General features: G+C 36.4%; 1 protein-coding gene across 3 annotated transcripts in view; it reads left to right on the top strand.

The window, feature by feature from the left end:
- The window catches only part of ZFAT (zinc finger and AT-hook domain containing), a 76970-nt gene that overhangs the window by 44781 nt on the left and 13838 nt on the right, over nt 1-18351 (top strand). For all 3 annotated transcript variants that reach the window (XM_039715469.1, XM_039715470.1, XM_039715471.1), the window contains exons 9-14: nt 2127-2276; nt 4120-4293; nt 7430-7518; nt 9947-10085; nt 15939-16057; nt 17443-17569. In XM_039715469.1, coding sequence (XP_039571403.1) covers nt 2127-2276; nt 4120-4293; nt 7430-7518; nt 9947-10085; nt 15939-16057; nt 17443-17569 — 798 coding nt within the window. The remainder of the gene's footprint in view (nt 1-2126; nt 2277-4119; nt 4294-7429; nt 7519-9946; nt 10086-15938; nt 16058-17442; nt 17570-18351) is intronic.

The raw sequence follows: 18351 nt of genomic DNA, 5'->3' as shown, positions 1-18351 counted from the left end.
AGGCAGAAGAGCAGATTTATTAGATGTATCTCTATGGCACTAAAAAAACACTACATCTGAGTTGCATAACTGTTGCCTATGCAACAGTTATGCAAAAACCCTCTTTTAATATATGGGGGAGAATTCATGCACAAATCTGTTTTATTTCTGTGAATTTTCTCCTTGTAATCAGGAAGAAATTCTTTATTTGTACACCACACTTAATTGCAAGCCATATAAATGTGAGGGGTCTGTTGGTATAAGCTATTAAATACTGCAGTGGCATGAGTGCAGTTGTTTTCAAAAATATAAATGAAGATTAAAGGAAAGATGGGTACTGTTTAAGAGGAATTGAATTTTAAAACAACATCTCAAAAATTAATTTAAACTGAAATGCTTTCATATTTATCATTAAACTGTTCAAGAAGCCCCCCGCTCCTTCCTTTCTTAGCATGTCCTGCTCCCTTGTCTGTTCTGTTTCATCAGGTATAAAGTATGAAATTTAAAAGCAGTCCTTCCTCTTCTGTATTTGCAGGGGAGTTGAATTTTGGTCCCATGAAGGCAGTGAGACAAAAATCTCCATAGACTTTGGCAGAGCAGTATTTCAAACCAAAGAGATAAGAGAGCTTGGCTTTATTGCCCAATGATTTTTGTACTCAGCAGTGAAGGGGGAGTCTTGGGTTCTGGTCCCAGCTCTCAGAATTATCTACCTTTCATCCACTGTCTGATTTAATATATTTCTTAATAGTTCTGAGGCATGAGAGGCATCAGCTTCCATAGCTCCCCACTGAGCAGACATCCTAGCCTGCAGTCATGAATGAAGGATCTAAGCCATGAAAGGCAGAATGAGGGTTCAGACTTATGGCTGTATTTTTCATTTTTTGGTACCTTAGAACTTATCTCTCCTCAGTTCATGGGCTTTTATAGTTCCTTTTGAGGTTATTTTCCCTGTGCATATGAGTTCAGGCAGGATTTTTGTGATTCCATTCTGGGACCAATCATCAGGAGACAAGGTGATTTTTGGTAGAAATCGAAGTTTAGACAGGAACTTTCAAATTTGTAAGATTTGGGGCATAATATGTCACCAGCTTTCATGTCTTGAGGTTTAGATTGCATGAGTGTTGTACTTTCATTAAGTCAAGAGATAGCATTTCATTCATCTGACGTGCATTGAGCAATTTGATTTATTTTTAAAAGCATCTGGCAGTGTTTTCATTATGTGTCTGGGCCACTTTAATTTAAACTTCATTATTTTGAACTTTTTCACTGTGACAACCAAAACATTATCTCATATGAAAGAAATACACAGAATTGAGTGTGTCTAGCTTGAATAAGAAAGACCAGGAGAGGAATCTTAATTGCTGTCTTCAGCAATCTAATTAAAAAGAAGACAGAGGGAGATTTTTCTTGGAGCTGTACAGTGAAGGGATGTCAGTTGAAACAAGATTCTGACTAGAACTAGGAAAACAGTTGTGTCTGTAAAGATGGTTAAACACTGCAACGGGCCAAGAGAGGCTATAGAATCTGCATCCTTGGATATGCTCAGGACAGGACTGGATATGACCCCAAAGTTACTAGATGTAACTTTGAAAATGGAACTGTAGAGTTGACTGTGCTTGGAGTAGGTGACCTTAGAGGTCCCTTCCAGTCACATTTATTCCATGAGCCTGGTTTTCCCTTTAAAGTGCCTGATTATCAGAATTCTGACCATTGTAGCTGTGGCTGAAGTGAATTGTCTTCAGATCCTTGACATCTGGAAATCTGGGGTGAAAATGTGAATAAAGCTTTTGAAATTATTGAATAAAAAATTGCCAATTTAGTTTATGGGGAAGGGTCACAGTAATAAAATGATCTTTTGTGCCAGTGGCCCAAACAAGTTTTTTTATATTTAAAATATTACTTTTCTTTTTTAAACAGGCAGTGAGGACAGTGAGTTCAAAGATCAGGAGAGAAAGGACAGAGCATCCTAGAAGGCCTAAAGGAAAAAAGGTCATTGTGGTCTTTGCTCAAGTCAGTTTTGAGTGGGAGTAAGGGAAGTACAACTTTTTAAAAGTTGGACTGAATCAGGATCTAGCTCTTCAATAGTACTTACAAAATAAATTCCCTCATGTCCTTCTGGTTCTTACTACCTTTTGCATTTCTCTCAGAGGTTTCAATGACTACTATTTCTGAGATTCTTGGCAGAAGAGTTCAGCTGAAAGGACTTATTGGAAAACGAGCTGTGAAATGTCCCCACTGTGATTTTTATTTTATGAAGAATGGATCAGACCTTCAACGTCATATTTGGGCTCATGAAGGTAAAACTCTAGTTTTAAGTTTTTGGGCATGTAATGAGTCTCATATTCCCCTGAAACTTTGCTGACATAAAAAAAACATATTTAAATTTATTTCTATACTAGAATGTAAAACTTTAAGCTACACTGGAGGTTAATTAATCAGTTTAATGCATTCTGGATCACCTATGGAACTTCACACTCAGAGCATGAACAGACAGTTTAAATGTTTTATAAAAATTAATAAAATTCTGAAGCAATTTTTTTCCAAAACACATTCATAAACATCTATAAAGTATTCTATGTGAGTAAGGAGGAGTAAATTAAATACATGCTCAGTATTTTGAAACAAGTAATTTTCTGTATCTTCTTATAAGTCTCTGCTGCTCCTTCTACATTTGTCCAAAAATCCTTGGTCTGGAAATCTGTTAGTAAACCAATTGAAATCCAGTTGCTTTGATGTATACATAAAATTCTGTGAATATTTTAATTAAATCCTGCAGAGCATGGCAGCTAGCTGCCACAGACACAGACAGAGATCAAAATCTCCTAAGATAATGCTCATCATATTTATGACTTTTTTTAGGGTGAAATTCCAGTAATATGGCAACACATGGGTAAAGAATGCCTTGAATTTAAAACCTTTAGACAGTACAATCATGGGTCTACCCCTCTGTGCATTTTTATAAAAGGTTGAAAACAAGCTTACATGCTCCTTAGCCACATTAGTAATCTATGGAACAGTTTGTCTGTGATTTTAGGTTCTTTAGCCATCCCTCTGCATAAGGGGGATAATGGGATTTGGTGCTCTCAAACTGGTATCTTGTTTCCAAAATGTTCCTATATAGGTAATTAAGCCTATTTGTGTGAATGCTCTAACTCTGAGCTTTCCTGCCTGTGTAGCAGAGCAGGGCTCCTCTCCAGTGGCCTTTCCTCCTTTAAGGAGTTTAGGTAAGGCAGAATTTAGGGTAGAGAAATTCCTTATGTATTCCATAGACAGAGTTCTTTTATTCTGACTGGAACTGGGAACCCATGTCATCTACCTGGCAGGAGAAAGAGGAGAATAGAAATTTCTTCCCAAATCAAAGTGTGCAATCAAGTCTGCTTAAAGCAGACTGTAATTCTTCATGCTTGTAAATCTAGTTTTAAGGTCACAAGTATCAATCTAAAATATGCAGACCCTCATGAAACTGTTGAACTGCTCTGCCAGTTCAAATTTATTCAGATTTTCTTTGAAAGATTTACTTTGTTCTTATAGACCTTCTGTTAGATGACCCACTGGGTATCTCTCTGTGTGTTTTGGACAATTTGAGGGAAGAGAAGTTTAAGTGCTTGAATCTGCCTGAACCATTAGCAAATCTAACACTAATTAACCATAAAACACAGCTTGCACATTTAACTTCTGCTTTCATGTTAACTGCCTAATGAAGCAGTCCTCCTTACAACAAATTTCCTCACGATTGATTGTAGTAAACAGAGAATGGGAGTTATCTGAAGACTTCTAGAGGGAGGCATGTACACCAGCTCAGCACAAACATAGGCAGCCTGGATTTTACTTCTAAATGGAGGATAGGCATAGCAATGCCCAAATATCAGTATTTTCCTGGTCAAACTCAGTAGGGCAATATTCAGTTGTGAAAGAACTCTTTTCTCTTAGCAAGTTAAGTCATTAGCTCATGATGCTGTCATGAGCTCAGCATCATTTACAAAGAAGCTGTAGATGAAACTTCTTATTTGTAGAGATCCAAATTCTGAAATGTTTTTCTTTGTCCTTGTTGCTCACATGATCTGAAATTTCTTTCAAGCAAATGTCCAGCCTGGAAAGGCACAGCCTGGTTGTTTAGTTGTATATTTTTTCCATTTTTAGGTGTCAAACCCTTCAAATGTTCCCTCTGTGAGTACGCCACTCGCAGCAAGAGCAACTTGAAAGCTCACATGAATCGTCACAGCACGGAGAAAACCCACCTTTGTGATATGTGTGGGAAAAAGTTCAAATCAAAAGGCACTTTGAAGAGCCATAAACTCCTTCATACTGCTGATGGTAAGTGCATTAAATCTGTTATCTATTTTAGAACAAATAATGTTAATATTAATATTCTAAATATTGGTACAGCCAATATTTAGAATAAATATTGGCTGTACCACAGGCCTTATTAAAAAGTGCTTTTTCAGTTGACCACTTAAGTGTGATTTACAGATTTTGTTTATTCCCAGGAGACACCATTTGGCAAATCAAAACTTTGCGAAATTAATTTCTGTGAAAGACAGCTGTCTCTGAAATATTAGCTTTCTCTGAAATTCATGCTGGCTTTGTATGCCTTCCTTGTTCTGAGAAAATTGTTTATTTCAACAGAAATTTGAAATTGCCAATAGTTCTGTCTCTTACTATTAAGTTAAGTCTCTCACTGTTTTATTCTGTGAAAATATTATTAGGATCCTGGTATCTAATCAGCCAGTGGCAAACCTGGGCACTTACTCTCTGCAGTCTCACAATCAGCACCTCATTTGCCCTGCAATTTTATAATTTTTTTGGTGATAACTGAAAAAATCAAGATGCACATCCAGAGAAGTATCACATTTTATATCAAAGTTGAGAGAACAACAGTACTTTATTATTCTCTGATTATCATATTGAAGTAATTGAGTAATATTGAAGTAATAATCATATTTAGCAGAAAAAGTTCTACAGACCTTCATTATGACTTAGTAGCTTGATCTTTGTTACTCATGCAATTGTCTGAAACCTCATTCCACTTTTTATTGACCATTTCATTTATATTCTTTTTTTTTTCAAATTGCATTTTCAGAGAAAGCACACAATGCTCTGTTATATTTTTAGACTATATTTGAAGTTTCTGTATCAGAGATATTTTTGATGCTTATGTCTGTGTGTTCAAGTGGAAGAAACAATCCTTTTTACATCAGTATGCTACATCTTACAGGAAGATTATTGTTATTGTTTTGTTGCCAAAGTTATTGCAGAAATGCTATGTGTTGATAAATCACCTGTTATTCAAAAACTACTTTCCAGTACTTTGAAGTAACTTGATAGTACCAAGTAGGTCTGGCATATGCATCTAAGCTTCACATTGAGAATCAAGATTTTACTCACCAAACACAAATCTCAGCTGATTCCTTGCTAAGAGAAGGAGGCAAGTTGTTGTATTTGAATCAAAAGAATGAGCAGTGTATAAAGAAAAATAAAAAGGTCTCTTTGTATGGTCCTGTAAAAAAAAATCACTTCATGGGGTTTCATTTCAAAATTTTCTGTTTTGTTTTCATCATCTGGCACAATCAAATAGGGAAATTCAGCAATGAAAGTTGAATTTGTTTTCACCTGTGTGTTAGTTAGATTTCTTGAGCAAATTAATGTATGTGTAAGTCATTACTGCAAATCATCTGAGGCTGCTTTGAAATTTAGTGTTAAGAAAAGCACTAGAGTTGAGCAAGATCTAGCCATGTCTGGATTTGATTTAAAAGTGTGAAGTTAGCTTTAAACATTTAAATCCATGTGAAGAAATGTTTTCTTTTATAAGTTACTGCTAGGTCAGGCTGAAACCTTGGCTCTAGGGGCATTGTTAGTACCAGGAGCCTTCTTTATCTGGCTTCAAACTCATAATCTTCTGGAATAACTCCAGTGACTTCTAATGGAAGGTGTCCCAGCCCATCACAGGGTGATGTGGGTTGGAACAAGATGACCTTTCAGGTCCCTTCCAACCCAAACCATTCCATGACTCTGTGTTCGTTTTTGGTAAACCTCCATTTTTGACTGGTACAAATAAATCCAAGACTTAGGCTCTTTTGCCTTGCTTTTCACACTTCCAAAACTGTTCCAAGAAATTTCCCGTAGTAGAAGCAGTATCTCACTGTATGTGGAGTCTTAATCCTCACTAAGTCCACCCCATGCATTTCAAACTCTTGTGAAAAAGAAGAGGACATTTGTCACCAGGAATGTGGTTTGTCTTTGCCCATTGTCCCTTCCTGTAGTTACAGCACTGCAGAAGTTCTTAGCAGCACACATCTAGTGTTCTTCAGTTGTTTCACAAATAAGTGAATTTGAAAGCTGTTTCACTGTTTATGAGTCTTGTCTTCCTGACTTATGAATCCAAGCAATTTTTGTTCAAATATCAGAGCCCTGCAAGGTCAATTTAAGTCGTGGAATATAAAGTAGTTTTGTGTCTGATTTATTCTTTTCCACAAGACAGACTTCTCAAGAGTGACATGATAGAAAGCAATTCTGTAGTCCAGGGTCATTACTGCTTGTGGGTAGAAGTAAACCAGAAAGCCTGATTTTCATTATTTTATTTAGATACCAGAAGGCGCGTCTTAGCTGTGCTTTATAGAAACTTTCACACTTGGTATAAAATGCTTTTACCTTTTTCATCAGCATCTGGAATGTAAAGAAACCCCAACCCTCTTTGTGATACTACAGAACATTATCTATTCTACTTCTACTTTACCTTTTGGTTCTTTTACTTTTAGAGTAGTTTTTAGCATATCCTTATTCCACATCAGTCAAATACAATTTGCCAGCTGTGCACATTTAATTCAGAAATGAAGTCCTTCAGTATTTAATGTACTTTGTAATTTTGCTGCAGGTAGCAGGACTGATAGAATCTTAGAGGCAAAAAAGGAGAAAGAGAGTGTGAAAGCCAGAGAATTAAAGGAAGGAAATTGTGTTCATTTAAATCATAAGGGGAAAAATAAATTAGTGAGAGCGACTGCTTTGAGGGGAAAATGTATTTGAATCATAGCAATTCAGTGCCTGGGACAGAAATAATTAAACCTGTGTGAACATGATCAAACATCCATGTTTTAAGGATTTCCAAGTGTGCTTTACAAATATTAAAGTAGCTGTGCCTGCAGTTGTAAATAATGGATTTCCTTCTTCCATTTAGGGTGCAGTATAACAATTCTTTTTCTTCTTTCCCAAGTGACTGTCCCAGGAGAATCCAGCATTTAATGCTTATAATTTAAAGATTGCACTCGAGCTTTTTTTCCTCCCTTATTCTGTTCTTAGCTCTATTTAACCAAAATTTTGCAGACCAAGTGCCAGACTTCTTGTATTGTTCATTGTTCATTCTTAGCATTTGGGAATTTATATTTATGAGGAAATAGAATCAGTAGTTTTCTGAACTTAAATAGAAAAATTATTCCATTTGCTATTGCCATTGCAGGAAAGCAGTTTAAATGCACAGTATGTGACTATACAGCTGCCCAGAAACCACAGCTCCTACGTCATATGGAACAACATGTCTCTTTCAAGGTAAGAAAACATATAAATCATGCTTAAAGTTATTAGGAAATACACAGAACTTTGGATAACAGTATAAAAACTGGCACATTTTCTTGTTTGATGAAAACAGTATATAAACATTTTCATATTTTGGAAATTTTGACCTTCTATTGTATTTTGACCTTATATTTTGACCTTTTGAGATACGGTTATTTTGTTCATGACCAATTTGTAATTAGTAGTTTTTACTTGACAAAAATATCTGTATGTTGCAATATGAAACAAATTTATTTGGTTTGATTATCAGTCCTTGAGTGAGTGAATGTAATATGTACCTTAAAATGTCCTAGGGAGGTATGAAAGCAAATCCTCTCTATCACTGTTCATTGCCCACCTAAATTTTCCCTGAAATTTGCCAGTCTTTTGTACTACAGATGAGTTCATATACTTGAAGAAGATTGAAGAGAATTAATTTTAAAACACTTACCTTAAAACATTTATCTGAAACATGCATTGCAAAGAGTTTTGAAAATTGTTAATGTTTATATGAAATATTTAGATTAGAGATACAGTTTATTTTAATAATTGGTAGTATGTTTTTATTTCTAAATTTCACATTGGTTCTCAGTGTGATAGGCCCTAATGTAATGTATTGTAAAATGTTATATTCAGTAAATAAGAATTGTATTCCTTTTCCAGAAAATAGTATTTTTTATATAATAAAATGTTCATTTTAATGTGAGACTTTATCTTAACAGTGAACATACTTCTTTTTGAAAACATGATACTATTTTCATATGTAGCATCTTTCATTATCTAACAGATCATTTTACTTCTATAAAGAGTAAACTGCAGGCATTCTTAACAAATACCATAAAGCAGCAAGGCAAGCAGTCTCTTCAACGATGGTTTAAGTTTTGGAAGACAAAAGAAGTCATCTAAAGAGATTATACATTTTGAACAAATAATTTTTCTGGCTTAAGTATGTGGTTTTGCTCCGGACTTAACATTTTTTTGAATTTTTTTTTTTTTTTGTAAATGGAAAGACATAATTTTCCTTTTTGATGGCTAAAGTGATGAATGTACTCACAGTGCAGTTCTTAAAATGCAGCTGGTTCTGACCTTGGGATCTGCCTACACATAAGTGTGGTAATTCAGGACATTGTCAAGAGAACTGAACACTGGATTAGATCAATCAGTATTTGTTTAGAGGAGTTCAAAAAATGTTTGTTTCTTTCTAGGACAGTTTTTCTAATGCTTATTAGACTCAGAGAAATGTCACTATTTATGTGACCTAATGATCCTTTAGGATCCATCATATTTCCCAGCCCCATGAATTTGTAATCCTGCCATCCAATAGCAGATAACATGCATGACTTGCACAAGTGAGTGCTGCAAGAGCGCAGCACTCTGTCTGGATTATTTTCTTTTAAAAATGACAGTTTTAGCAATAGAAAGAGAATACCCATCTCTGAAATATTGAGTAGCTGAATTTTACAGTACCCTCTGAAGCATAAGGTTAGGCGAGTCTGAACATCACTTTTCTTCCTTATTTTTGCTGTGTGGAACCTGAAGGAAGATCATGAGCAATGAGCTTAGGAGAGTGCTCTAATCAATGTACCCTGACTGCAGACATTTCCCTGCTTTAAATTCAGCTCCTGGATGAGCATTTTTGTACCAACTATTTTCTGCTGAGGAGCTTTAGGTGGGACTGCTGTGCAGGAAACATTTTCCATCCTATTCTGAGGTATTTGACTTTTCCCTGAGGATTTCAGTCAACATCTGCATGCTTTTACAGGACCTAATGGTTGTGTCAAGCTCCCTATAACTGTGATATATCTCAGTCAGAAAGTTATTACCAAAGCTTACCTTTAGACTCAAATGTTTGTTTTCCTATTTTTTTTTCTTTAGGAATTTTTCTCCCTGTCAGTTGAAGAGAGATGTGTTCTTAAAAAATAATTAATTTAGTTACCAAAATCAGCTCACCAAATGGTCAGAGAAATGAAAATGCCAGGGAGTGGTGAAAGGAAAACAGAAGAGGAAAATTAGATTGGCTGTACAATCATGTTGTATTTTTAGTTATTTTAGTTGTTTTGCTGCCCTTTTTCAGACCAAAGCTCACAGCAGCTGAGTCATTTCATAGTAGAGAGTCTCCACATGGTCCCGTTATCATCAATTATGGAAACACACAACTTAATGAATTACAAAAACTGCGTAATAATCTTATAATAATAATCTTATATAGTGAGAATATTTGTTGTCTTGCATGTAATAAAAAGTACCAACTTTAGGTAATGTTTAGTTAAAACTTCAATTTATTTTGAATTTTCGAGGGTTTCCTTGAAAGATGCCCAAGCCAGAAATGAACATGGTTTCTTGAGATCAAAACATTGCAGCTTAGTCCAGTATTCTGAGGAGGTGAGGAAATACAGTCCAACATTTTCCTTTTTGCTCCCAGCCCTTCCGCTGTGCACACTGCCACTATTCCTGCAATATATCTGGTTCCCTGAAGAGGCATTACAACAGGAAGCATCCAAATGAAGAGTATGTCAATGCAGGGTCTGGGGAGCCTGCAGCTGAAGCTCTTATCCAACAAGGTACATCTCCACCAAATAAGATTTGTTGAATTGTTTGGTTTTTTTTCTTGAAGCAATTTTGGTGTGAAGCTAAACTTCTGTGCAATATGTCTTCTTCAGTTTATTGGGTGCTATGTAGTAAATCATAATTCCTTTTTTGTAATTCTGAAATGGCCACCTTTTACCCGTCATTCAGTGTCCTTTGTTCTTGGTTTTTAAGGGTGTGGAAACCAAAGTTTTGTTTGACCTTGACTGTGCTATTTGCTACTGCATACATTTATCATTTACACTTGTCTCTTTTTGTAAGTCAAGTATCACTGCATGTTGAAATGAATGATAAATTTCTACCATTCTGCTGATAAATTTCTGTGACAATTCTGCAAGGTTGAACTCCAGGTAAGGTTGAGCAAACATAAGGAAAGAGAATGAAGAGTAAATGACAGCAAATTATTCCCCCACTAGAAAAATCTGGGGAGAAAAGAGAGTACAGGTAAAACAGGTTAGGAATTATTATGCTCAGAATGTTGTTTATGTGCAAAGGAAGCACACCTTGTCTGTGTAAGTAAGCCAAGAATTTATCAGTAGTGTAACAGAAATCACAACAGTCTAATTTAGGATTAGTCTGACTCCCATAAGTAGCTTTGCTGTTACACACTGGGTAGATGAACCAAAGCAAACAACAGATGATACAGTCAGGTACATTTATGGGTGTAAAGCTCCTTCAGTTCTAGTGCCTGGTGTGAGGAATATTGACCAAGAAGAGGAGAAAGCCAGATTGAATATTAAATTGTGTGGAAAATATTTTAATTCTCGGTAAAATTAAGTTTCTGTCTTTGTTAGTCATAATTTTAGAAAGTGTTTTCCCTATTTTTTAATAGAAACTACCAACAGCTTCATCTTTTGGAATCTTCAGTTTCTGATTTTGTTGAAGAAGAACAGAGACCAAAATAATGCTGTTGTATTAGACAATCAATTAAATGTAATTCTTCTTAAATGTAATTATTTCTAAATGCTATTTCCAAATCATTAGTCTTACACATTACATTTATCTATTGAAAGCATTAATCCATGTTAAAATACTGAAATCGTGACACAGAGGAAGATAACGCAGTTGGGGACTCTCCCTTTAAACTTGCTCTACAAGGGGAAAATGTTTAGCTACAATAAGTAATCTGAGTCTGTCTTGGTTTTATATAACATTTCTTTGTTTCCTTTTGTCAAAAAAAACCCCAAACAACCAAGTAATTTAAACAGTAAATATCTATAACAGAGTAGGAATATATAGTATAATTTTATTATTATTTTCACAAGCAGTAGAAGTCCATGGGGAACCTGCAGTTATTTTAATGAAGTAATATTTGCTTGCTCAGAGCCTCTATTTTGCAGTCACCCAAATGAAGAAAACACTCTTCACTATGGGGAGTTTTGTTTAACTTTCCAAATATCTGAGCACTGCAAGGGATTATTTGTCTGTAGCTTCTTTTAGGGATTGATATGAAAGAATGATTTATCCTAGTATAAATTAGGGATCATATTTGCAATGTTTGGAACAAAGAAAATTAATCTTACACTGATTAGGCTTTCCTTCCCCTTTGGGAGCCAGATAAATGCATTTCTGAAGGTAATTCTTTTCCACTGAAACAAAAGAACTGATGCAAGAGTAGCCTTAAAATGGAGACATTGGAGTGAGATGAGAGTGAGGAGACTAACCTTTTGCTGTGGTGGATATCCTTTTCCCACCACACTGGAACATTGGACAGGATGAAATTTAACAAGGTCAAATGTCAACTTCTGCCCCCAGGGTGGAGCAATGCCTGGCACTAGTCTGAGTGGGGAGATCAGCCCTGCAGACAGGGATCTGGTTGGCAGCAGCTCTCCAGGAGCCAGCAGTGAGCCCTGGCAGCCCAGAGGGCAAATCCCATCCTGGGGTGCATTAAACACAGCATGAGCAGCAGGAGAAAGAGAGGATGATCCTGCTGTGCTCAGGGTGGGAGCCCTGAGTGCCGGGCTGGGACCACCAGGTGAGGATGTGAAGGTTCATGACTGTATCCAGAGGGTAACAAAGATGGTGATGGGGCTGGGAGTCATGTCCTGTGAGGAGCTCCTGAGGGCTCAGGGCTTGTCTGGTTTGGAGGAGGCTGAACAACAACCTCACTGCTCTCTGACAGCTTCCTGAGGGAGGAAAGGGAGAGGGAGGTGCTGAGCTCTTCTCCTTGGGATCCAGTGGTGGAACATGTTGGGATGGTTCAAAAGCATTCCTGAGAGGTTTAGACTGGATATTAGGAAGCATTTCTTTACTGAGAGGGTGGTGAAACAGTGGAAGAGGCTTCCCAGAGAGGTGATCAATGCCTGAAGGCTGTCAGTGTTTAAGGGGCATTTGGGCAATGCCCTTAGCAACAGCTTTAACTTTTGGTCACCCCTGATCTGGTCAGGCAGTTGGACTGGATGGTCCTTGTAGGTCCCTCACAACTGAAACAGCCTTTTCTGTTCTTTCCATCTCTGGCTTTGCATCCTTATTTCTTTTCCTCTCCTTATACAGCATTTATATTTCCTGTGCTGACAGTAGTGCTGTGCCTGTTTTCCACATTCACCTGTGGAAAAATCAGGCATTTTAGAGTTGTAATGAGGCATCAAATCCATGCAGGAGCTATGAAGTCAGTGTCTCTTCTCAGGGCTCTGTAATGAAGCCCTGAGCTGTATTAATAGGTGTGATTTTCCCACATGCAGCTTCCTTTGCCAACTCAATTTCCTGTTCTGCAATGCATCAAATATGTCTTGCACCTGGGCTCCAAATAAGACCAGAGATTCTTTATCATGCTATAGAAACATCAATTTTTCTCAGTGTGTTGGTATCTCACTGGGGGAAGAATTGTTCCTGGTGGGAGACATTTGCATTTGGAAGTGATAAACATGAATCCTATTGTAGTTAATAAAAGTTTTCCTGATTTGGAAATCAAAATGTTTTCTGTATTTGGTTCACACAGCACAAACAGATTACACATTATGCAGTATGACAAGTAAGTCATATTTGTCATTTATGACACCTGGATGTCATACAAGGTAATAGATGTTAGGAAGAAATGTTTTACTGTGAGGTACTGGAACAAATTACCCAGATAAATTGTGGATGCCCCATGCCTGGAAGTGCTCAAGGCCAGGTTGGATGGGGCCCTGGGCAACCTGGTCTAGTGGAAGGTTTCTCTGCCAGCTGGCAGAGGGACAGAACAAGATGCTCTTTAAGGTCCCTTCCAACCCAAATCCTTGGATGATTCTGTGGGTTTCTGAGCTGCTTGGGCCAGGAGTTGCACCTTGCTGTCTGACAAGCTTCTGTTTAGTTTCCATTACTGTATTCATAGATCTGAAAAGCAATTTTGGAAAATTATTCATGTATTCATATAAAGGAAAAAGACCTTTCAGGCCTGATATTAAACAAATCCTTTGAAATGAAGGGACTATAGATGACAAGGAAAAGGAAAGAGTAGCTGAGTAAAAAGAAATTGAGAGGGGAATGTAACAAAGATTAATATCTAATAAAAGCTGTCTATATCTATTTGTATTGTATTCTGCTTTTTCTAAGTTACCTACTGAGCCCAGAGTGAATTGCCTCACACTTGCTCATCTCCTCTCCTCTCAGTTGGTTTTTGACTGCATTGCAGGCACTGCAAATAAACTTAATTGGAAATATTTATATGAATGTAGACTGCTGGACTGTACTCAAGATTCCTAGAATGAGCTTATAAATAAATGAATGATTCATAGAAGAGGGACTGTGTTCATTGGAGCAACTGCATTGCCAAGGATAGACAGCAGTATTTAATTTCTGGGCTTGTGGTTAGAAATTGGAATCACCCAGGATCAGAGAAATGCTTGGGATTTTGCAGGGTATGTGTGTGTTTCTTTGTTTAAGTACAAGTCTATGATCTGACATTTATTTTAGTATTATAAAGTAATAAAGGAAAACAAACAGCATAGGAATTTGATAGATTCTGCAAAGGTTGCAAGAATATTATGCATCACCCACTAGTTTTTCTTCAAGACCCTGTCTATGTGCTCATTTGATGGCTTATTTTATAGTTTCATTTGCTTTGTGCTGGGCAAGTCACATAGAATTTTTCCCAAATTTGTTTCTTTTCTCCTCGCTGATACTCCCTCCCATCCATGAACATTTTGTTTACATGTCTGGGAGACAGAGTTTGGTTTGTGTTTGTGCAGCTGCTTGTACAGGCCATGTGTGAGGATCCAGTTGTGGCCTCAGTGTTACAGCTCTCATCACATGCTCTCTTTGTACAAAAATGAGAGTTGTCTTGTGGAGATTTTAGGCCAATAAATTAAAAAGAGCACATGTCAATGGAAAGAAGTTGTGGAGCTATGTAAGATATGCCTGCAGTGTTTTGTTCCAAACATCAGTTCTGTTATTGAAAGTAGTAAAGATGTGTAATTCATTGACACTCTCTGTATGTTACCCATTATTCTAAAAAATTACCTACAAATTAATTTTTCTGAGCTTCCATATCAAGTCACTGATATGGAGTTATATATTACCAGTTGAATTCTATGCTTCTATTACTTACTATTTAATTAAAGTCATAATGACAAAACTTACAGATTTAATTTACCTGGTGTGTTGTTATAATAATTTTGATATCAAAGTAATGCAGAAAAATGTTCACTGCTTCACAGCAATGTGTTTTTCCTAATACTACAGATTGGTGTGAAATTAATGTGTAATTTCATTTTCTGTAACTGATAATATTATCTAATATAATCTATTCTAATCTGAACTTTTTGTTTCCCTTAGTCAAACTGCTTCAGTTTTGCTTAGAGAGGGAATTTTGAGCATCTGCTCTAACAGTGATGTTTGGTAAAGACTTAGCAAAGAAGAGGGTTAGTATAGGAATAATGAAAGTAAGTGTCAGTGAAAGTAAGTCTCTCACCCTAGACAGAGACTGGGTGTAGTTACCTTCTGTTTTATCAAAATAAAAATTTTGTTTCTTTCTACCTGGTTACCATATGGTCACTTTCCATTAATGTAAAATGGGATGTTTTTTTCCTAATTGCCTTGTTTATAAAGGACTGTGCAGCCAGGACTTGGGTTATAACCAGCTTCTGTGGGTCTGTTTGATACCTTGGAACGTGATGGTTGAGAATCATCTTTTGCCATGATGTGGTGAAGTCAGGAAATGTGTGGTAGCACAGTTCCTGCTATTAGATTTGTTACAGTGAGTTCTGGTCACCTAATGCAACAATTTATCACATGCAGGTTATTATTGTTCTCTTTAGTCAATAGAGGGGAAAAAAGAGACGTACTTACATACATAATTACAAGTGAGATCTGACTTTTTACTAAATTACTTTCATAAGCAAAAGAAGTAAAAGCTCTTTAGTCTTGTATAAAAAAATTGGATTCTCATGATTTTATCATGCTTAGATTTTTACCTGTAATGCTGCACGCTCACATATTAAACATTGTGCTAACTTCTTGCTGTGCATCACTTTGTAGACAGAAAACTTTATTTACAGTTTGCACGTTAACATAAATCTCAAGAGCAAAGATATTCGGGTAAAGAGAATATTACTTTGTTAATGCTTCCTAGTTTACTTTGCTAATGTAAAAAAAGAAAAAAATTTGTTTTGAAGCTTGAGAAAACTAGAACAGCTGTATTAGAGAAGACATATTTAAAAAATATTACTAAAATATGCCACTGATGTGTATGCTAAATATTAGCATATTTCATATTGGACAAATGGCTAAAAGAAAACATTTTACAGTTATATGGCTTGGTTGAGATGGGGTCAATTTAAACAGGTTGTTCCTGTGTTGAAAAAGATTTTATATTAAAATAACTCAAATAATTTATTTGTGTTTCCTTGTAGGTGGCATTAAGTGTCCTGTTTGCAGCTTTGTGTACGGTACAAAATGGGAGTTCAACAGACATCTTAAAAACAAGCATGGAATGAAGTTGGTGGAGAATGATGGGGAGACCAAATGGGAGGTAAAGCAAAATAACAATGGCTTTGACCCTAAGATTTTTTTAAATTCTGGGGAGAAAAGTAAGGATAAAAATAAGAAGTGTGAAAAAATGTGGCTCTGACTTTATATAAGATCAGAAGGTCATGGGATCTTATCTTTGCTTGAATGCATGCCTTGGTATGTCTGTTAGATTTTAATATATGGTAAGGTTAACAACCTTGTAAATGCTTATTTTTGCCTTTTAGGTTTCTAGTCTTCTGCAGCAGAAAGGATGAAAGCTTTAGCAAAATAATGTGAAATTGAAAAATTTACTGCATTTTGTAATATGCTGAATATTCACTGGTGTTAACTGTAAGATGAGCAAAGCTGCAGAAAAAAGCTTATGTCTTGGTCCAGAGAAGGCTAGAATCTAAAAAAATGAATTTTTTAATTGACCAGCTGAAAAAATGATAATGTTATGCAGAGTAAGTCTTCTACAATATGTTCTGTGTTTTCAGCTTTAATCCTGGAGATGCAGAATCAATGGGAAAACCACAGATTTAGACACTTTTATTATTTTGGCCAGTGGAGTGTCTTCTGCTGCCCAAGGAGGCTGATTTTGATATCCAGTGAGAGGAAAAAGTCAGGAGTCAATTGCAGGTGGCTGACCCCCACAGTTTTAGGCCTCTTTTGCTAAATTTCAGTCTGGCCCCCCTCACAAATCCAATGCCTGATTTGGAAGAGCTGACCTGCAGGTCTTGTCTAGCAGTTTTTGAGTATCCACACACAGAAGGATAAATCTTTGAAAAACACTGGAGTAGGTTCTATTTGTTCAAAGAAGCAGGACAAGCATTTTGAAATGTAACCCTTCAGAGTCCTTTATCCATATTCCAAATGATCTGTACACTTTCCCAGTAGCTGCCCAAAGCTGGAAAAATAAGGGGACATCCTGGGTGCAAGAAGGACTCAGTTGCTGAATTGGCTACAAAGAAAGAATCCCATCAGAGAACGAATGTATTTTGACAGCTTGTCTTGAAAAAAACTTAGTTTATGGAAAGGATAACTTTTCTGAAACAAAATGCCATTTTTTCAAGTTTCTCAGGTGTTTTAGCAGATCTGCCTTATAAATTAATTTTGCTCAAAAGGTCTTTGCTAAACCCTGGTACAGTACAATTCTGGTGTTAGTTCTGAGATAACTGTGCAACAAAAATAAGGTCAGGATGACTTTGCATCCTTGAAACAACTTTTGAATTAGAATCTAGAAGAACACTGTGGAATGATTATCCTGTCTCCCATGTAACACTCTCCTTGAATTCTGTTTCACTCAGTATAGCTCTTGTTACAGTATTTGTTGTCCAAACTCATTCCTTATTGTGTTAAATCACTGAAATGAGATTATTCATGCCTTGGCTGGGTTTTGTTTCCAAGCTAACTGCTGAGGTTTCTGAAGAAGCATCCACTCAGTACCTCCATATCACAGAGGCTGGAGAAGATGTCCAAGGCACTCAAGCTGCTGTGACTGCATTACAGAACCTCAGATACACTTCTGAGAACAGTAAGTTACCTTTTTCCTGGGTTGGAACACAAATACACCTTTTCTTCCAAAATATCCAATTGTTTTGAGTGTACTGGGCAATATATGACCTCCTGTAATCTCCTATTAGAAATTATGAAATAAGTAGTCCCAAATTTACGTCTGGGGGGTTATATTTTCTTTAAGTATAAATGAGAAATTATAATTCATTATAAATTCCCATATCCTGAAGTCATTAATACTTATCACTGCCTGTTTTGCACTTTATTATTAGCTGTGTGGAATTGCCTGCCTATATTATCAAATATGCTGTGAAATTAGCTATCTTGGCAGAGTAGATGGTGTGTATCTAATGACAGTTCTCTGGCTATTATTTTTCTCCCTCTCTGGCTTTAGTCAGCAAGACTGCAGCAGTGACGTGGTGGAATAGCTCATTTACCACATTCCCAAGACAGCAGTAATAATCTCCATTTTGGTGGTACACAAAACTAAGTGAGCTATTCTGTATCAGATTGAGAAGGAAAAGAGTAGCATTAGATAATGTCTGCCAAGTGGGAAATAACAAAAACCAGGAGAAAATAAAAAAATGCCTAGATTTCTGAGAGTGTTAAAACACCAGAGACTAGAGTAGGTGCTCCTATGTGTTTTGGGTTTTTTTTTAAATATTTAATACATATGAATAAATGCCCTGGTTATGAGAAGACAACATTTTACAATGGTTTACCATTGTAGTCTTAATAGTTCACAATGCAGATACATGTCAAAACCTCTCAGTTTTTATGGATTTTCCAAGCATGTTGCAA

The sequence above is a fragment of the Passer montanus genome, unplaced genomic scaffold (assembly GCF_014805655.1).
Source record: "Passer montanus isolate IOZ18808 unplaced genomic scaffold, ASM1480565v1 scaffold33, whole genome shotgun sequence".
In the NCBI taxonomy this organism is placed as follows: Eukaryota; Metazoa; Chordata; class Aves; order Passeriformes; family Passeridae; genus Passer; species Passer montanus.
Note: the sequence above shows the minus strand (reverse complement) of the source record. Positions and strands in the feature narration are given on the sequence as shown.